This window comes from Neophocaena asiaeorientalis, unplaced genomic scaffold, assembly GCF_003031525.2.
Source record: "Neophocaena asiaeorientalis asiaeorientalis breed wild unplaced genomic scaffold, Neophocaena_asiaeorientalis_V1.1 scaffold437, whole genome shotgun sequence".
NCBI classification, from domain to species: Eukaryota; Metazoa; Chordata; class Mammalia; order Artiodactyla; family Phocoenidae; genus Neophocaena; species Neophocaena asiaeorientalis.
Window position 1 is genome coordinate 1,186,858 of NW_020173375.1, and position 22,426 is coordinate 1,209,283.

The 22,426-nt window shown below is 34.4% G+C and overlaps 1 protein-coding gene across 1 annotated transcript in view; it reads left to right on the forward strand.

Moving 5' to 3' along the window:
• Positions 1-22,426, forward strand: part of STAG1 (STAG1 cohesin complex component) — a 418,973-nt gene that overhangs the window by 245,583 nt on the left and 150,964 nt on the right. The window contains exons 7-8 of the mRNA XM_024746228.1: positions 6,547-6,751; positions 22,001-22,152. Coding sequence (XP_024601996.1) covers positions 6,547-6,751; positions 22,001-22,152 — 357 coding nt within the window. The remainder of the gene's footprint in view (positions 1-6,546; positions 6,752-22,000; positions 22,153-22,426) is intronic.

Consider the following 22,426-nt stretch of genomic DNA (forward strand, 5'->3'; position numbering starts at 1 on the left):
TGTGCATTAATTTTGTATCCTACAGCTTTACCAAATTCATTGATTAGCTCTAATAGTTATCTGGTGGCATTTTTAGGATTCTCTATTTATAGTATCATGTCATCTGCAAACAGTGACAGTTTTACTTCTCCTTTGCAATTTGTATTCCTTTTATTTCTTTTTCTTCTCTGATTGCTGTGGCGCAGACTTCCAAAACTATGTTGAATAATAGTGGTGAGAGTGGACATCCTTGTCTCATTCCTGATCTTAGAGGAAATGCTTTCAGTTTTTCACCATTGAGAATGATGTTTGCTGTGGGTTTGTTGTATATGGCCTTTATTATGTTGAGGTAGGTTCCCTCTGTGCCCACTTTCTGGAGAGTTTTTATCGTAAATGGGTGTTGAATTTTGTCAAAAACTTTTTCTACATTTATTGAGATGATCATATGGTTTTTATTCTTCAGTTTGTTAATATGATGTATCACGTTGATTGATTTGCGTATATTGAAGAACCCTTGCATCCCTGGGATAAATCGCACTTGATCATGGTTTATGATCCTTTTAATGTATTGTTGGATTCTGTTTGCTAGTATTTTGTTGAGGATTTTTGCATCTATATTCATCAGTGATATTGGTCTGTAATTTTCTTTTTTTGTAGTATCTTTGTCTGGTTTTGGTATTGGGGTGATGGTGGCCTCATAGAATGAGTTTGGGAGTGTTCTTTCCTCTGCAATTTTTTGGAAGAGTTTGAGAAGCATGGGTGTTAGCGCTTCTCTAAGTGTTTGATAGAAGTCACCTGTGAAGCCATCTGGTCCTGGACTTTTGTTTGTTGGAAGATTTTTAATCACAGTTTAAATTTCATTACTCTGATGGGTATGTTCATGTTTTCTCTTTCTTCCTGGTTCAGTCTTAGAAGATTATACTTTTCTAAGATTTGTTCATTTCTTCCAGGTGGTCCATTTTATTGGCATAGAGTTGCTTGTAGTAGTCTCTTAGGATGCTTCGTATTTCTGCGGTGTCTGTTGTAACTTCTCCTTTTTCATTTCTAATTTTATTGATTTGAGTCCTCTTCCTCTTTTTCTTGATGACTCTGGCAGTGGTTTATCATTTTTGTTTATCTTCTCAAAGAACCAGCTTTTAGTTTTATTGATCATTGCTATCGTTTTCTTTGTTTTTATTTCATTTATTTCTGCTCTGATCTTTATGATTTCTTCCCTTCTGATAACTTTGGGTTTTGTTTTTTCTTCTTTCTCTAGTGTCTTTAGATGTAAGGTTAGATTGTTTTTTTTTGAGATTTTTCTTGTTTCTTTAGCTAGGCTTGTATAGCTATAAACTTACCTCTTGGAACTGCTTTTGCTGCATCCCATAGGTTTTGAATGGTCGTGTTTTCATTGTCATTTGTCTCTAGGTATTTTTTGATTTCTTCAGTGATCTCTTGGTTATTTAGTAACGTATTGTTTATCCTCCATGTTTTTGTCTTTTTTACGTTTTTTCCCTGTAATTCATTTCTAACCTCATAGTGTTGTGGTCAGAAAAGATGCATGATATGGTTTCAGTTTTCTTAAATTTACTGAGGCTTGATTTGTGACCCAAGTTGTGATCTGTCCTGGAGAATGTTCTGTGTGCACTTGAGAAGAAAGTGTAATCTGCTGTGTTTGGATGGAGTGTCCTATAAATATCAATTAAATCTATCTGGTCTGTTGTGTCATTTAAAGCTTCTGTTTCCTTATTTAATTTCATTTTGGATGATCTGTCTGTTGGTGTAAGTGAGATGTTAAGTCCCCCACTATTATTGTGTTACTGTCAATTTCCTCTTTTATACCTGTTAGCAGTTGCCTTATGTATTGAGGTGTTCCTATGTTGGGTGCATATATATTTTTAATTGTTGTATCTTCTTGGATTGATCCCTTGATCATTATGTAGTGTCCTTCCTTGTCTCTTGTACCATTCTTTATTTTAAAGTATTTTATCTGATATGAGTATAGCTACTCCAGCTTTCTTCTCATTTCCATTTGCATGGAATATCTTTTTCCATCCCCTCACTTTCAGTCTGTATGTGTTCCTAGGTCTGAAGTGGGTCTCTTGTAGACAGCATATATGTGGGTCTTGTTTTTGTATCCATTCAGCAAGCCTGTGTCTTTTGGTTGGAGCATTTAATCCATTCACTTTTAAGGTAATTATCAATATGTATGTTCCTATGACCATTTTCTTAATTGTTTTGAGTTTGTTTTTGTAGGTCCTTTTCTTCTCTTGTGTTTCCCACTTAGAGAAGTTCCTTTAGCATTTGTTGTAGAGCTGGTTTGGTGGTGCTGAATTCTCTTAGCTCTTGCCTGTCTGTAAAGCTTTTGATTTCTCCATTGAATCTGAATGAGATCCTTGCCCGGTAGAGTAATCTGGGTTGTAGGTTCTTCCCTTTCATCACTTTAAGTATATCATGCCACTCCCTTCTGGCTTGTACAGTTTCTGCTGAGAAATCAGCTGTTAACCTTATGGCAGTTTCCTTGTATGTTATTTTTCCCTTGCTGCTCTCAATAATTTTTCCTTGTCTTTAATTTTTGCCAATTTGATTACTGTGTGTCTCGGCATGTTTCTTCTTGGATTTATCCTATATGGGACTCACTGCGCTTCTTGACTTGGGTGGTTATTTCCTTTTCCATGTTAGGGAAATTTTCGACTATAATCTCTTCAAATATTTTCTCAGGTCCTTTCTCTCTCTCTTCTCCTTCTGGGACCTCTATAATGCGAATGTTGTTGCGTTTAATGTCGTCCCAGAGGTCTCTTAGGCTGTCTTCATTTCTTTTCATTCTTTTTTCTTTATTCTGTTCTGTGGCAGTGAATTCCACCATTCTGTCTTCCAGGTCACTTATCCGTTCTTCTGCCTCAGTTATTCTGCTATTGATTCCTTCTAGTGTAGTTTTCATTTCACTTATTGTATTGTTCATCTCTGTTTGTTTCTTCTTTAATTCTTCTAGGTCTTTGTTAAACATTTCTTGCATCCTCTCGATCTTTGCCTCCATTCGATCTTTGCCTCCATTCTTTTTCTGAGGTCCTAGATCATCTTCACTATCATTATTCTGAATTCTTTTTCTGGAAGGTTGTCTATCTCAATTTCATTTAGTTGTTTTTATGGGGTTTTATCTTGTTCCTTTATCTGGTACATAGCCCTCTGCCTTTTCATCTTGTCTATCTCTCTATGAATGTTGTTTTTGTTCCACAGACTGCATGATTGTAGTTCTTCTTGCTTCTGCTGTCTGCCCTCTGGTGGATGAGGCTATCTAAGAGGCTTGATGGGAGGGACTCTCTTCCATGTTTTCTTTTTTCACACACACACACACACACACACACACACACACACACACTGAGAGAGATAAACTGACACCAAGCATTGTAAATGGATGACCACAATGAAAGCAACAATGATTGCAATTACCAAACATGAAACACTCATACTATGTCATAATATTGACATTCAGTCCAGTAATCATCCACTGTAACAACTCCTTTACTTTGCAGTGAAAATTCATTTGTATATTTTTTGCCTCTGAGTCCTTGTGGGATTTTTTATTTAAAGAGAAAGTCACAAAAATTATAATCATACTCATCAGCTCACTCAGTCCCATGTAATTAATATTTTCTTCATCTTGATCTTTTGTTAGCACTTTAATGAATTCATCAGTTTTCCATTAGAGTTCTGAAAATACTTACTCATTCAGTTCAGCATTATAGTCAGTTACCAGAAACCTGTACTTGTCAGTCTTTTCCATGAATTCCTTGAAGATGAAACCCTTGTATAGGAACATTTTTGCAAATGCATCAGAGTATACCCAGAACTGTCTGTAAATGACAAAAGACTTAAAATGACCACGGTTAAAGATTCTTCCATGTTTTCTGCTATTTCTTTTTTTGGTTGAGTATTTTTAAGTGTTTTGATTTCGTTAGGAATTTATTTTAGTGTATGGTGTAATAGATATCTGATTTTTTTCCAATGAAAATCCAGTTGTACTGTACCAAAGTCATTTACTGAATAATTCGTCTTTTCCCACTGCTTGTTATTCTACTATAACAGGAATGGATTTGTTTGTGAGTAACAGAAAATCTGACCAACAGTGGCTTTAATTCACAGGAGTTTGTCTCACACAAAATAAATTTGGGAGTAGAGAGAACATGGTTGGTATTGATACTACACCTCAACAGAGCAAAGACCTACATTTTTTCCATCTTTCTCTGTACCATTCTTTATCTTCATACTGTCCCCTCATGGTTGCAAAATGGCTGTTGACCATCAGCACCACATATGAGTTCCAAATCAATGAAAAAGGAAAGGACAGAAGGTTTAAAAGGTAATACTAACCTACTTTGTCCATTTTAAAAGGTTTTTTCCACAGGCCTCATCTAGCATTTACATGTTTTTTTTCTCTGATATGTCTTGCACATTATTTTCTAGGCTACTAATGTATCTCCTATCAGTAACCATCCTTTCCTTCAGTTCATCAACTGAATTTTTTAAGAAATAAAGTATTTTAGGTATATGCAACCTCATATTAATGGCAGCATTATTTACAATAGCCAAACATGGAAATAACCTAAGTGTCCATCAATGGATGAATGGGTGAAGCAAATGTGGTATGTACGCACACGCGCACACACACACACACACACACTCAGAGGAATAGTATTCAGTTGTTAAAAAGAGGAAATCTTGCCATTTGTGACAACATGGACGGACCTTGAGGACATCACACTAAGTGAAATAAGTCAGAGAAAGACAAATACCATATGATCTCACTTATATGTGAAATGAAAATAACAACAACAACAAAACAACACAGAAGAACACTGAGCGAGCTCATAGATACAGAGAACAGAGTAGTTGCCAGGGGTTGGGGGGAATGGGCAAAATGGGTGAAGTGGGACAAAAGGTACAAACGTCCAGTTGTAATATAAATAAGTCCTGGGGATGTAAAGTATGGTGACTATAGTTATTAATACTGTATTGCATATTGAAAAATTGCTAAGAGTGTAGATCTTAATAGTTCTCATCACAAGAAAAGCAAAATAATTTGTAACTGTTTATGGTGACAGATGTCAACTACACTTATTGTGATTATTTTGTAATATATACAAATATTGAATCATTATATTTTATACCTGGAACTAATGTTATATGTGAATTATACCTCAAAAAAAGTGTGTTTTTCAGTTCCCTAGAGTTTTGTTTTGTTTTATGCTGCATTTGAATCTTTGAAGTATACTTAGGTTTTATTTAGGTTTTCCTAAATGGTGATTTTTCTGGCTTCCTTTCCTCTTGCTGTTGGGGCTGTTTAGATAGATTCTTTTCTTTGTACTTTCCTTGGGGCCCAGATCTGGTTGTGAGCACTAAATGGCTGAATCTCACAGTTGGTACAAAGCAAAAGAGGCTCTACCCTGGTGGGCTTTTGTGAAATTTACGCAGCAGGCAGCCTTCAGAGATATCTTTGAGAAGCATCTCCCCTCTCCATCCTGCTACCCTCTCCAGTCTGTGCTCCCACACCCCCAGTCTAAAGAGCAGGGAGGATTCAGCTAGCCCCTTCAGTTCCTTTTTGATGTCCTATAGAGCTTAGTAACCCACATAATACTCATGTAGTGCCAAAATTAACTTTCTTTGGGGGTATTTGACTGACTGCCAAGCTCTTCCCTATCTCTGCTTTCTGTTCCTTGCTCTTGGGATTTCTTGCTGTTCTAAGTGTCACACTAGTTCTCTTTCCTGGGACACCAACAGAGCTCAAGACCTCATTTATAACCAATTTTCCTAACAGAAGTTTGGCCTAGAAAAGACAAATAGCCACAAACTGAGAGTATACAGATAACTATGTTCACAGAATTTCGCACTCTCTGCCTTGTGAATTTCCATTCCTCCACCAAAATGTTTTAGGCTAGAGTGGGAAACCTCTGCTGGGTTCAACTGTCAGTTTTGTATTTTAAACAAGACAACACAATCTCGTGATACCAAGAGCCCATGCTAGATATTTTTCGTTGAAAAGTTAATAAATTCACTCCATAAAATAGAGTTAATTGAAAGTTCATAGTAAAATTGGAAAAAACAGGTTTGCAGTTTCAGATGTGAAAAGTTGGTTTTGGACTTCTTAGTGAAGTGCTTATACTCTTGAAACTGTCAATTCTTTAAAGTGTCTATTTAAAATAATTGGAAGATGCTATATGTCACAGGTATCATCATTAGTTTGATCTGAATTCAGTAGCAAATATCCTTTCTAGTCTAAACTTCAATTCTTTTTTAATTTCCTACTTTAAATTATCTCAACTAGGACCCAAGTACAGCAAAACTGGAACTATTATTTTGAATGAATGGCTTAGAATAATGGATTAAATACTGGTTGTAAATAATAATTTTGAGCACTTTAACAATTTAGATGTCGAAGATCAAAACAAGCAAAAAACGAGAAAGCCATCTTATGCCCCTTGATTTCTGTCCATATCTACTCTGAGAAAAATGTTCCTTTTCCAGTAGGAGGAAAAAATACTGATCAAACTTAATGTCACATTTAATATGTTCTTTTTTTATCCCTTTTAGGACAGTGGTGATTACCCCCTTACCATGCCTGGACCTCAGTGGAAAAAATTTCGTTCAAACTTTTGTGAATTTATTGGAGTCCTGATTCGACAATGTCAGTATAGCATAATTTATGATGAGTATATGATGGACACAGTAATCTCCCTTTTGACTGGTTTGTCAGACTCCCAGGTCAGAGCTTTTAGACATACAAGTACCCTTGCTGGTAAGTAACCAACATTTTATTTCCTTTTCAATTTAGTTTTGTTAAATATATTCTATTCTAGTTAAGTTTTATTTAGATTAAATATTAAATTCATTACTTTGCTCTTGAAAAATAGTTTTTCTCCAAAATTCACATGAATGGTTTGTATTCTCTAAGTAAAATGTGTGCCTATTTTGATAACTGGCATTTGATAGTCTTGAGAATGAAAACTGAAATTTTCTGGCGAGTGTTACCAAATCTCTTTCTGAACATGTATTTTCCTGCATTTTTATTTTATAACCAAATAAATTTTAAGAGTCCACCAGGCCATGTTCTTTGGTAAACCCAAATAATAGTTGAAATTCCAAATTCATAGTAGTTTTTCTACTTAATTACATTGCTTCATAGTTCATTGTTATTATACATAAATGTGTAAATTTTGTTTATATATATGTATTTTTAAACAATTCTATCCAATTGTAATAGGTAAGTGTGACCTAGCTGGCATTTTTTCCATTCCTAGTGCTGTAATAACCTAAATGTAATGTCTCTAAAATCAGTTCAGGTAGGTAGGCTGAGTCCTGAAGAACTGACATTATAGTTTTCACTTTTGCTTTTATTTTAGAATTATCTAGACAAATTCTGAGTCAAGTATGTTCTTTTTCCCCTTGTTTTTCCGTAACAAGGTAATTTTGTTAATGTAGCCATCGTTCTCAATTCCTCAACGATTTTAACTGTGTTTACCTAAAATGACTAAATGATTGTTCTTTTTCTCCTGTAATACAGAGAGAGAGTATGTGTGTGTATGTACATACACATATATTTAAATACTCCCAAATTACATCCTTTTTAATATCAATAACTCTGGCTATATTCATCTTGCACATTACCATGACAAAAAATGAGATTTAATTTAATTAATTGCATTTCATCTTGAATTTAAATTTCTCATTTATCTAATTTATTGAATGCACTGATTCTTAAACTTTAGCATGCATCAGAATCACCTCCAGGCCTTACTGAAACAGATTGTGTGGCCTTGCCCCCGAGTTAACAGGTTTCTAGCTGTTGCTGACACTGATACTTTGGGGACTACACATTGCAAACCCTGGATTTAAAATTTTATCATTTTCTGGTTTAACTTGTTGCCTAAAGCCAGTGTGATAATTTTATATAGAGTCATCCATATTTTTTTCCACTCCTTTTTCCTTCCTTAATGTGGTTAATACATATTATTAGTTTCCATTATTCCCTTAGTTGCAGTTCTATATGGAGCAAGCATGACACACAGTTATTCTTTTGAGGGTGTCCTTTTTCTCACTGGGAAAAGAGGAAGATCTTTTACTTAATTTTATCTTTTTTAAAAAGGTAAAATCACACAATTTATTGTTGAAAAAATTTTCTATATAGAACAAACATCAAACATATTTTATTCTGTGTTTTGAGAGTATCCTCTTCCTCATTATTAGGAATAAAAAGAGATCTTGTACCCAGTTGTAACTTTTTGAAAAGGTACTGTAAATATACTATTTATTACTTAAAAGTTATCTGATGCTATACAATTTTTCTTTCTAATTTCATCACTTTTAGAATCTTCTGCCCTTTATGTTTGCTTTTTTTCTTTTCTTTATATTTTCTTTTTACTTTTCATCTTTCTTTTATCTACGTACAGTAATTCCTGTTTAGCTGGTTTTCAGATGCATAGTAAATGCAGTGATTTGAAATAAACAAAACTTAAACATAAGATAGAAGTTACTTCTGAATAGCCAAAATTACTGCCATAAACAGTTATTATCTAGTTTCCCAATGTCAAGAGAGAAAGAGAAGCAAGTGTTAGATTGGAGGGCAAGTGTTAGATTTTCTGTCCTGCTGACAGAATTGTGAAATGATAATTTATAACAAAAAAGACAAAAAAAATTTGCTTCCAGATATCAAGATACAGAGCAATCTGGGGCTCCTCTGTAGCGGCCAGCTACCTCTGTTTAATCCAGAAACCTGTGTGCATTTTATATAAAAGACTAAATATATGCCACATACTCTATTTATGAACACAAGAGAAGGAATAGTATATTATAGAAATATACAGAATATTTTGAGTTTTAAAACATTTCAGTTTCCTGAAAAATGCAGTTTAATTCATTTGCATTTGTCCTTCACTGCCATGTAAATGAAATATTACTGTATTTTACTGACTTTATGATGGTCCATTTCAGCTCTTCTTTCCATTGGCCCATTTTCAGTGACTTTTATTATTTTCATGTTTTTTGTATATTTATCCCTTTGGCAATCTATACATTGCTAATTTTATGTGTGCTTAAACATATTTTAATTATGGCTTTCCTCCTATTTCTTTTGAGTTGAGTTGCTCCCTCCTCCTTCCAGTGCCTTTCTTTTCTCACAATTTACCTGTGATCATGATAGCTTTTAAAACTGCCTGATAAATGCCATTTGGTTTTCTCCTCAGCTTTTTTTTATATCATCTAGCCTATTTGTATTTGTTAATTACTTTTCAAAATCAGAAATCAAGAAAAATAGGAGTTCAATGTTATGTTTATACTTATTTTTTAAAAGCTAACCTATTTTTCAACTTATTCTCAAATTTATTTCAAAATATTACTGTAATTTCTCTGTGTACATTAATGATCATGTCTTCCAAAGCTCAGTTTCATAAAAAGTGAGACATCAGTCACCTACCCAACAACAAAGCACAGAGATCTTGCTGAGAACTTAATTCCAGGCTGGATAATAATTATCCATCTTTTCAAGGATTATTTTCTTTTCATCTTTGCTCTCTTCTCTGGTACCCCCTCCCTTTTTTTCTTTTATGATATGTGTATAAGGGGTAGATTAAAAGATAATCGTTTTTATTCACTTTGCAGGAGGAGTCTTGGGGACTAGATAAAATGGGCAGGAACATTTAATCCTCTGCTTCAAAGACTATGTGCATGGACAGTTACAAGGCAGTTATGGCCAGATATGATTATCGGCTTTGGAATAAAATGCTCCTTGACATTGCTTATATCTTAGCTGAGAAGAGAGACAATCAGGTTAGTTGTTTTGTAGGGTACAGAAAAGATAAGTTTTAGAGCTTCATAAATCATCAGAGTGGTTTTATCAATAGTACTTTTAATCTATTTTCCAAATATCCCATTTTCTTGTTATTAGTTAATAATATGTCCCAATTGTCAGTGTTTATGCATTGCATTTAATTGTATACTTTTGTCACATTTTTACTAAAATTTTCATCATTTTGTAGTTCTTCAGGTTTGTTTATTCTCCAGGTAGAAGTAGTTTCATTTTCCCAGTAAACTGTGCTTTCTCCCTTCTTTTTGAAATTCTTTTTACCATTAAATTGAAACAGACTGTTAGCAATTACATTTTGTATTATATTTTCCTTATTTTTTTCTATTCTTTTAATTGGAATTGTAAAGCATACTCTCCTATATGTCTGACTCAGCTTAATAAAGAAGCTTTACACTGTAATAAAGTTTTCATTACCGATTTATCTTCAGAATTAAGTGCCTTTGTTGCTTTTCTAAATAGCTATCTCAGACATATTAGAATAGAGCATAGTTTGTGGATTTAATTTATATAAGTAGTATTTTGTCATTATTATTTTGGTAGATTTACAATCTGAGGCTGGCCATATTTTCTTTCCCCAATTTCATGGAATCTTCATGAAAAATATTTTCCTCCTCCAGCTCAAAAACAAGTAGGTTTCCCTTTGTTTTACCACTGTGGTGTTTGGTATTATAAAGATAATTCTACTCTCAAAGGATCTGTTTTTTAGATTTATAGTTATATTATACTTAGGCATTTGTTTTTAAAATGTATGCCAATACGTTAGAAGTTGGTGACTTCAAATTTTTGTTAGATGGCGAGATGAATAATGTTGGTTTACCTTTTTTATCTTTTGATGTTTTCTCACCTGCATAATTTTCTATGTTACAAATAGATTGATACTGGCTACCTCTCACTTCTAAAGTGAAAATGCTAATTTGAACAAAGGGGGATTAAGACTACAAAATTTTATTAATAATAGCATGGTGATTGATTCTGTTCTATTTTTTTCTAAAATGAATTCTGAAAAAATTAGAAAATGTGGTTAAGATCATCATATGGCAGTCAGGTGGCTCATTATGCTGGGAGGCCAGTCTTTACCGCTAGTTAACAATAATAGGTCACTCTCAGATTCTTGCGGAAGTAAACATTTCTTTGTATCTCATTGTTGAACATTATTATATTGGTATATGGTTGATTTTATATTGACATATGATTTGTTGTTGATTAACATTTTTTTTACCAAGTCAGCATCTCTGGACTTTTACTCTGAGAAAAGAAAAGCTGTAAGAAATTTTGTTGTTCTCCCATCACAGACTGAAAATAATCTTGTCTCAGTAAATTGATGTCTTTTCTTTGGCTTTTGGTTGCTGAAACCATATAATATAGGGTTCATAGAATGGGTTCTCGACCAGGCTGTCTGAATACATATCCCTTTCTGCCTTTTACTAATTGGGTAATTTGGACAAGTCCTTTTGGCCTCACTTTCTTCATATGCAAAGTGGGAAAGATAATGATAGCTACCTCATTAAAAGAAATTAAGAAAGCTTGAACTAGTGCCTGACATTTAGTAAACTACAGCTGTTATTCTGTAATGACAGTAAGAGCCAGTAGTGTGTGCAGTGTTTCCCTTCACTCGTGTTTTTTTTTTTTCCTCAGAATTTATTGAACACCTACTATTTTCGTAATAGAAGACATTGCAAATGGGGAAATCAGAAACAAGTAAATAAACAGATCTTTCAAAAACTGCTATTAAGAAAACTAACAGCATGCACTTTCATTTTTACATATCTTTTTGGCTCTCACATGCCAAATTCTATTTATTAAATTCAGTAGGTATTTTATAACTCTTAACCAGACTGAATATTTCTGGTTGTTATGGTTAGAACCTCAAAATTTTAGGTCAATCTGGCATTATCAAAGAGCAGACTGTAGAGTATAAATAAGCTCTCTTCCTTAATTTCTTTATATTTTCCTTTTATTCATTAAAGAAATTTTTACTTTCTCATTGCTTTGTATTTTCACCAATGCATTTTTTTTTTAACTTTAATACCTTTGTGTTTCTCGTTGCTCCTCTAGATATAACACTTTTTTTTCACCTTTCTAGAATTTGTATGTAGTAGACTTTTGGTGTTCTCATGAGATTAATGCTCAATAATAGACCAAATTTGCGAGTGCCACTATATCATATAACTGTACACATAAAATACAGTAAACTTTTTAAATGTAATTACTCTTTCAAATGTAAATATAGGTATCTAGAGTAATGTTTTATGTTTTCTAGTTACAGAAGTATCATTTTCTTAGATTTATCGCCTTTACTTTCTGTGATCAGGTATGAAAATTAGTTTTCTTTTGGGGGCTAGTTTTTGTAAAGAAATTATGATTTTTAAAATCATTTTATAATCATATCCTTTATGTATCAACTTGGTAACCTTGGACAAGTTACTTAACTTTAGTGCCTCACTTTCCTCATCTGTATAGTATTGCTACTAATAGTCCCATTTTATAGGAGTGTTGTGAGGCTTAAATGAAATAATTCGTGTTAAATGTTTCACATATACAAGTCATTCAGTAAGTGTCAGATATTATAACTGTGATAGAATGACAGAGCTTGCTTGGTTTGGCTCTAAAGAGGATAGAGAAATTGAGAAAATTTCTTGTAGATTTTTCATTAATACTTCCATGTTGTATGTTTAAACATTTTCTGTACATATAAAATTACATATACAACTTACAAAGAATTCAGAAAAGGAGAAAAGTACAAAAATAAAAATTAGCCATAATCATACCACTTCTTAATTTTGTTATGACATGTTGGTGTTTCCTTTTATGTGAGGATTTTTTATTTTATTTTTAAACAAATAATAGGATGTTATAATCAATTTTGTGGGGTACATTTTCTGTACTTTTAATTTTTTACAATTATGTTTGATAAGGCTGTGTTGTATTCTAAAATCTTTATGTCCTTTAAGTTATTTAACTTTTCTGCCATTATTTGGATCCTTTGTCTTTTGTTGAAACCTCTATCTTTGGCCTGCCCTTTTTTCTTTTTTTTTTTAAACTTATTCTCTCCTTTTTGGGTAGCATGTTTTTTGATAGGTTCTTGAGAAAAAGAGTATTGGAAAAGTATATATTTGAGATTTTACATGCCTGAAAAATTATTCTTACATTTAATTGAACCAATGTGGAACTTATTGAAAATTTTCTTCGGAACTTTTCCTCTTGTTTCCAGTATTGCTGTTGAGAAGACCAATCCTGTTTCAAAGTTCTGATTCTGATCCTGTTTCTTGTCTTTGGAAGCTTTATGTTCTTTTTGTTCCTGATTTTCTGAAATATCATGGTGATATACCCTAATGTGTGTATATAATTCCCATTCATTATGCTGGGCACTCTTCATAGAATACATATTACTTGGATGTTAATCTGTTGAATCAATCCTGAGTTTCTTGTTATTTCTCTTTTAGCTTCCATTCCTTAGTCTTTTTGTTCACTTTTCTTGTATTTCTTCAACTTTATTGAGCTTAATTTCCATTATCATTTTAAATATTCTAAGAGTTCTTTTGCATTATCCAAGTCTTTTTTTTTTAACATTGTTTCATGGATGTAACATTTTCTTTTATCTCTCTTTGACAACGTTAATTATTACTCTGAAGGTTTTTTTTTTTTACACCCTACTCTGACCTCTTTCCCAATTCTCTGCTTTTATCAGTGTCTTTCATGTTGGAAACGTTCCTTAAGTATCTATTCATTGGCTTTCTAGTCATTGCTGACAATGAGACACTAAAGAGCAGATTGCCAGAGAGGGTGGGGGTTGGGGGCGGCATGGGTGTGTGTGTGTGTTGTGTTTGACAGGGAGGGGCAATGGCTCTGGCCTCTTTGGTGAGCATCACTGTAGGGTGGTCCTGTGGTCACATACCATTTTCACTGTGGACCCTAAACTCTTGATATTGATAATTATTTTTCCCTGGGGAAGTTTAGCTTCTTTGCAAAAGGATCTTTCAATCTCCTTAAGTCTGTTTGCTGTCCGCCATTTGGGAGTTATACAGGGTGAAGGAGCACCCAGGGCACTCTGCACTTCACCTGTATCCCTCCTCTGTGTCTGATGAGTCCAAATCTCTGGTTTATATTCTTCAGGGAATAAACTTTCTGGACTTCCAAGATGAGTGTATGTTGGGGGAATTGCCTGACTGCCTAGGTTCGAGTGGAGATTTAATTACTTACTATACAAACTTTGAAATAATGCTCCTATTTTCAGACCTTATTTCACTTCATCTTCTGTGGACACCAATACTTCTCCAATTCCTTAATGCTTTGGGGTTCTACAGAGCAAAATTGTTTTTCTTTTTGTATTTCTTTAGATATAGTTGTCAAGCTTTTTCAACCATTTGGTTTGATTTGCATGCTTCATCTGTCTGCTTTCCATATACGTATATTGATACATTGTGGTTTGGGGTTGCAGGTAATTTTCTGGATTTATTGAAGAAGAAAATTGTTTTCTCATTATTTTGGTTGGGTTTTTAAGAGACAGGGATTGATTAAATGTTTATTATTTGGATAGAGGAAGTTTATTGTAAGCCTTTTTGTTTTTTTAAATAAGTTTTTTAAAACTAAAGAAGGAACATAATTGCAATGGAATACTACTCAGCCATAAAAAATAATGAAGTAATGCCATTTGCAGCAACATGGGTAGACCTAGAGATTATCCTACTAAGTGAAGTAAGTCAGAAAGACAAAGGCCATATGATATCACTTATATGTGGAATCTAAAATATGATACAAATGAACTTATTTACAAAACAGAAATAGACTCAGACATAGAAAACAAACTTATGGTTACCAAAGGGGAAAGGGGGTGGGGGAGATGAGAGTTTGGGATTTGCAGATACCAACTACTATATATAAAACAGATAACAGTGTTGAACTGTATAGCACAGGGAACTATATTCAATGTCCTGTAATAAACCGTTATGAAAAAAATATGTATATATGTATAACTGAATCACTTTGCTATACACCAGAAACTCACACAACATTGTAAGTCAACTGTACTTCAATTTTAAAAAAAAAAGAGGGAATATAATCATACCTCTCTTTAAAATTTAGTTTTGTCCCATTATCATATATATTTCCAGGGTTTATAGTAATAGTTTTCAGAAGTATAGTAGGTATCACTAAATATAAAGACAGCTTTTTAGTTTTCATTTTTATGTTGAAGAACACATAAATGCAAATTGTTCAATAGTAAATAAAAGGGCCAGTGTCCATAATCTTAATTTTAACCATCCCATTTGCCAATAATCTCTTTTGTTCCAGTTTTTGTTTTATATATGGTCCCAGCTCCAACATTGTTTTTCTTCTATTGGGGCTTTAAATTCTTTGATACTCTGTTTTTTAGTGTTCTTGATGTCCTCACTGCCTCCACTTTCCTAGCGTAGATTCTGTTATTCAGATTTATTATAATCATGTCCTTCTCATGAAGGATCCTCAGCATCCTTGCCCTCCATTATACCCCCTAGGAAAACCTCATATTACTACCTGTTCCATACCTACACAAGTGGAGCTGAAAGTGGCTATAGAACAACAACACATAGTTATAATGGCTGGGCATTTTACATTTTTCTCTCAAGTGGACTTTAGTGCTGCCTAGCAATCCTATTACAGTATTCTATGCCATGGATATTCCTACTTTCTTATAAGATTATTTCACATCTTCTCCTCAAACCTGTAGCATCTGCTATCCTCTTTTCTTCACAATTAGCTGATTATCTTGCTAGCTTTATAGAGACAGAAGAGAATCCTTCAGTGATTAAACCTACTTATCTAGGTGTACCAGTACACATATACTCTGCTTTTTCTCTTATTACAGTACTGTCTATCTAAGGTTAGTCCTTGCCTTTGTGCAGTGGATCCAATTCCTGTTCACCGCCTCAAGAACTTTACTCTTCAGGGTGTTTTTTCTCTCTGTCCTGCTTCAGTTCCCCCATCCCCTTTATCATTATATTAATATGCTATAACAGCGTTTATCTTTTAGAAACACTCTGTATCAGTTAGGGCTCTACAGAAACACAGACCCATCGGGAGATATACTTAGTTACTTATTTTCTTATTTGCATACACACACAAAGATATATATATTGGGGGAGAGGAAGATTTATTTTAGTGAATGGCTCACACAATTTGGGAGCTGGCAATTTTAAAATCTGTAGGGTGGGCCAGCAGGCTAGAAACTTAGGCAGGAGTTGTACAGTCTTGAGGCAGAAATTGTTTTTCTAGGAAACCTTGGTTTTTGCTCTTAAGGCATTCAGCTAATTGGATGAGGCCACCACATTATTGAAGGTAGTCTCCTTTACTTACAGATGTTAATCTTATCTACAAAATACCTTCACGGTAACACCTGGATTAGTGCTTGATTAAATAACTGGATACTGTAGCCTAGCCAAGTTGACACATACGACTGACCATCACACCCTCCCTTGTTTCCACATGCTCCTTAATTACAGTCCTATTTTTCTCCTTTTCTTTATAGCAAATCTTAAAGAATTATTTCTATTTACTGTCTCTACTCACTCTCTTCTTATTCTCTTTAAACCCACTCCAGTCAGGTTTCTATCTACCTGTTCACTGCCTTTGCTCTTGTTGAGGTCAGCAGTACCTTCTTAGTGTCATCTTTCTTGAAAGACATAACTACTTCTTCCTTCTTGAAGCACTGTTTTGGTGGACTGTAGAAAGCTAGACTGTAAATATTGAATTATCTCAGACTCAATCTAAAGACGTTTTTATCTTTATTCACTCCTCAGTGAATAAAGTGAAAACCAATTCCATGTTTTTATTATTTCTATTAAAAAATAATGGTAGTGAAATCACAGCAAGATCTTTTTTGACCCATCTCCTAGAGTAATGGAAATAAAAACAAAAATAAACAAATGAGACCTAATGAAACTTGAAAGCCTTTGCACAGCAAAGGAAACTATAAACAAAATGAAAAGACAGCCCTCAGAATGGGAGAAAATATTTGCAAACGAATCAACAGACAAAGGATTAATCTCCAAAATATATAAACAGCTCATGCAGCTCAGTATTAAAAAACAGAAAACCTGGGACTTCCCTGGTGGCGCAGTGTTTAGGAATCCACCTGCCAATGCAGGGAACACAGGTTCAAGCCCTGGTCCAGGAAGATCCCACATGCCTTTGAGCAACTAAGCCCGTGTGCCACAACTACCAAGCCTGCGAGCCATAACTGCTGAGCCTGCGTGACACAACCACTGAAGCCTGCACGCCTAGAGCCCATGCTCCACAACAAGAGAAGCCACTGCAATAAGAGGCCCATGCGCCACAACTAGAGAAAGCCCCCGTGCAACAAGGAAGACCCAACACTGCCAAAAAAAACAACCCAATCAAAAAATGGGCTGAAGACCTAAATAGACATCTCTCCAAAGAAGGCATACACATGGCCAAGAGGCACATGAAAAGCTGCTCACCATCACTAATTATTAGAGAAATGCAAATCAAAACTACAATGAGGTATCACTTCACACCAGCTAGAATGGGCATCATCAGAAAATCTACAAACAACAAATGCTGGAGAGGGTGTGAAGAAAAGGGAATATACAATGGAATATTACTCAGCCATAATAATGAACGAAATTGGGTCATTTGTAGAGACGTGGATGGACCTAGAGACTGTGATACAGAGTGAAGTAAGTCAGAAAGAGCAAAACAAATATTGTATATTAACACATATATGTGGAATCTAGAAAAATGGTACAGATGAACCGGTTTGCAAGGCAGAAATAGAGACACAGATGTAGAGAACAAACAAATGGACACCATGGGGGGAAAGTGGGGGTCAGTGGGATGAATTGGGAGATTGGGATTGACATATATACACTAATATGTATAAAATAGATAACTAATAAGAACCTGCTGTATAAAAAATAAATTAATTTAAAAAAATGATGGTGAGAGAGTAATGCTGTCATATGATTTAAAATTCCAGATTTAAAAATGTTATATGGTGAAATGTCAGTGTTCTACCCATGGCTCTCAGCCATCAAATTCCCTTCTCCGAATACAACCAAAGTTGCCTGTTTCTTTTATATCTTTCCAAAGATTTTATGAATATGATAGCACATACATATTCAGTGAGAGACAGTATGGTGTAGTGGTTAAGAACTTAGACTATGGTGCATGACGGCTGTAATCAAATTCTATCTCTGCCAGTTACTGGCTGTGTAATTGCCAAGTCTCTTAGCCAATCTATACCTCAGTTTTCTCTTATGTATAAAAGAAATAATTATAGTACTTAACTTGATAGAGTTGTGAGGTATAAATGAATAAGTGTGTGTAAAGAGCTTAGAAGAGTGACTGGCACATAATAATAAATAATTCATTCCTTCTTCATGCGTAAATGATATTATAATACACACAGTGACAGGCATCTTGCCTTTTTTTCCACCAAGAATTTTATTGGCAGACTTTACAGCACATATAAATCATGCCTCATTTTTTTCTAGTGGCTGAACAGTCGTCCATTGAATCGATATGCTATCCAGTTTAATGGCTCTAAAAACCAATATTTTTATGATGTATATCTATTAACCATGTCCACTTAGATAACTAATAAGCACAAGACATTCTAATTACCCTTGCCTTTCCTATTTCTCTCATTTCCTATATTATCATATTCTTTTAGCTCTACCTTGAAAATATATTTCAGATCTAACTTTCTCTCCACCTACTGCTACCACTTCAATCCAAGCTAGCATTGCTTTACTGAGTTGCTCAAGGCCAAAAACTCGAGAATCATTATTGTAAGCTTTTGGCAAAATATGTTCAGTTCTCTTTCAGTGTTCTTCTATTTGGTCTCCCTTCTTCCACTTTTACTCCTCTCTAGTCTGTTCACATAGCATTTAAAAGTATAAATCAGACTATTTCTCACCCACACCAAAATTTCCAGTGGGTCTTATCTCATTTAGATTTTTTTTTTTTTTTTTTTTTTTTTTTGTGGTTCGCGGGCCTCTCACTGTTGTGGCCTCTCCCATTGTGGAGCACAGGCTCCGGGTGCGCAGTCTTAGTGGCCATGGCTCGCAGGCCCAGCCGCTCCGTGGCATGTGGGACCCTCCTGGGTGGGGGCACAAACCCGTATCCCCCGCATCAGCAGGCAGACCCCCAACCACTGCGCCACCAGGGAAGCCCTAGATTTAATTCTTGAGTCCTAACTAGATCCTAGTAAAACTCTTACAACCTGGCCTTTTGATTTCCTCCTCAACCTTGTCTCCTGCTTCTGCCTATTTCTGTGCTTCAGCCATACTAAGTACCTTGCTCTTTTATGAGTCCCCTCTCATAACAATTTACCTCATAACCTTTGCACTTTTTATTCCCTCTCCTTGGGACATTTTCTGTCATATAATCATGCTCATTGCCTCATGCATGCTTAAATATGAGCTCTTCAGAGAGGCCTAGCCACCCCACTTGCTCTCTCTCCTTTTTACCATACTTTACTTTTTTTAACCATATTTTTTTTCTTTAACTGAAGATTTTTTCATTTGTATATTATCTATTGATATATTATTTTCTCCTCACTAGAAGATAAAAATCATGGAAGCAGATACTCTATCTCATTCACTTTTGTGCTTCTAGTACACAAAACAATGCTCAGTACTTATGGATTGGTAAATGAATGGGGATGCACTAAATAAGTGTTTTTTGAACTCTCGGTGGTGAAAGACTAGTTTTTTAATTATGATCTTAGTGTCATTTTATTACTAGATTCAGTAGACATAAGATTATTCTGTCAGATTGTTATAAAAATTTCTAAAAAACTTACTTGCAAATTTATACTTTTAATGAACTGGTAACAAGCCATTTGTGGTCAACACATATTTGCAGAACACATTCTTAGTAGCACAGCAGTAGAACAAGTTTGCCATTCTGTAGCCAGCAGTTAAAATATGAAGGCTAAATTAAGTATTCTCCTTGGTAGACAAAGAGAAGGCACTTCAAAGCCCACATCACAGAAACCAGGCTGAATTACTGGATTTATAAAATTCTGTTAGTAATACCAGTAAAACTTAATTAGTGCTCAGTCTATGCAGGAATGAGTCTTTTTTCAGTGGACTCAATAATCCCTATCACAATCCCCATGTTGTATCTATATCGTTAAGTTAGACGTCTCTCCTCAGTAGCTGTTTATTTGCTTATATGTTAGTATGTAAAGTGAAAATTTCAGTGAAGTTTAAATTTTACAGGTCCATAAACACCTCAGTAAATAATGCTCTATCATATCTAATATGTTTCTGAAAATATATTGATCATTTTGCATTTTTTTTTAGTATGTTGATATATTTTGTTGTTTATATATACCTAGGATGGGAGGAGGGTCATTACACAATGACAGCTGGAGTTTGGGTTCTGGGTTCCCAAGGAGATATATAGCTGAAGACAAAAAACAATTAAGTTCAAGAAAATTTGTATTTCAGCTTCTGCTGGTGAATTCCAGCCAGGGTTGGTGTTAATTTAATGCTTTCCAACTCCTTGATCTTCAATTCATTTTATTTTAGAGATCTAGAAGTATAAACTGAATTAAGGTCCATTTGGGTATGACTTTGTATGCTTAGGGCAAGCTCTGTTAAACTGTTATCTGTTATCCCTGACTTGGACAATTTGAATGCACCAGATCCCTTCTGCCTTTGAGCTATTCTTTTTTATACAGATTAATTTTAAGAGTACTTTTAACCTTCAGAGGTATTCTACTGACAGTTTGTAAAATGCTGTAAAATCACTAGCCTATATTTTGAAACACAAGAAGATTTTTCAATTTATTATGTTTAGTTGCCGTATCTCAGGAAAAGGGAAACATTTTCATTTAAATGCATTTCTAACTACTCACTAACTTACATTTTGTTTTTAGGATTTTTGTCTTATATTTTGGTTTGAGGGCAGTAGCATTGCTAGTAACATGGATTTGGCCAAAATGTAGATAGAGTTTCCGAATAACGAATTGTGTGTCTGTGTGTGTGTGTGTGTATGTGTATGTGTAGATAGATAGATATAGTTACACTATTGTGTATACATGTTTATATATGTAATTAAAGGGAAATTTTAGAAGCTTTAAAAGAAATGCATGCTCATCTTTAGTTGTGTATATGTTTGCAGATGTTTAGATTGGTTCTTCCAAAACACTCATTAATAACTGAACATTCGTATTTGCAGATAAATAAACTAAATGAAAAAAAAGGGAGATCATTTTGCCATCACAAACTATTATTCCTTTACCAGAATTCCCTACACTCTTATCATCTCAATGATGAAAGTAAATTTGAATAGACAAAAGGTTAAGGTTTGTGTCATACCTGTTCCTCAGAGGACTTGAAAGAGAAGTTTGATAATATTTAATTAGATTTACAAATACAAGTGAGTGTTTAAAAATACATTAACACTGTGACTGGGGGAACAGATCAGAAATTCACAGAATATATTTTTAATGAATTTAATGACTTTGGTAGGTTCAGTCTATTTTTCAGGGATCAGAGGTTATGCCATTCATTGAGATGAGGAACACAGGGAAAGGACCATCTTTGGGAGTAAAAGTCATGAATTGATTGTAAGCAAATAAGACACTTTGACGCATCTAAGTAAAGGTATTAAGGAAGCAATTATATACACAGAATTGGTGGCCAGAAGAAAGGTCTAAAAGGTTTGGTTAGTATGCTCTTACTTAGGTTGTGTATGTTTGAAGGTGAGGGAAAGGGGTTGTTGAGGAGACTACATAAATCCTTCCTGCTGATAATTAGGATGGGTCCGTTTTGGGGTTTTTGGAGTTTTTTTTTTTTTTTTTTGGCCGCACCATGCAGCTTTTGGGATCTTAGTTCCCCGACCTGGGATTGAACCCAGGGCCACGGAAGTGAAAGCACCAAGTCTTAATCACTGGACCACCAGGGAACTCCCAGGATGAGTCTGTTTTTAAGTGGGAATGTTAATGAGCCAAGCTTATAGGGACACTGAGGCAGAGAAAATTGTCACAGACTAAAATGGTGAGTTTATTTCTATAAAATAATTTTTCGTCTTTCTTATTTAAATTATGCCTAGGTTGTAAAATATAGAAGTTGACTAGTTTCCTTCCATCATCCATTTCTGTTATAAATTTGTAATCTTATGGATGAAATTTTGATTCACAGGTGAATACTATAATCTTACTTTATTTCATAGCCATGAAGCTCATGACTGCTCTGGTGAATGTTGCCTTAAACCTCAGTATTCATCAGGATAATACACAGAGACAGTATGAAGCTGAGAGAAATAAAATGATTGGGAAGAGAGCCAACGAAAGGTTGGAGTTACTACTTCAAAAACGCAAAGAGGTAAGGTTCACAGTAACTGTGATTCTTATGTTCTGTAAATGTGTAGTAAATATATCATATGTGTTTTTATTCTCTCTAAAAAGGTTTGTGTGTATTTTTAAAAGTTGTTTTTTTTTAAGTTTGATTATTTGATCTCAGAGTTTTCAAATGAAACTGGAATTTGCTTCCAGCCAGTGATTGATTATCTGAGTGCTGTCTGAGGGCAGAAGAGAAACACAGAACAACCATACTTTAGAAAGAAGGTGGTCTGGGAATTAGATAACTCAAAAAGATT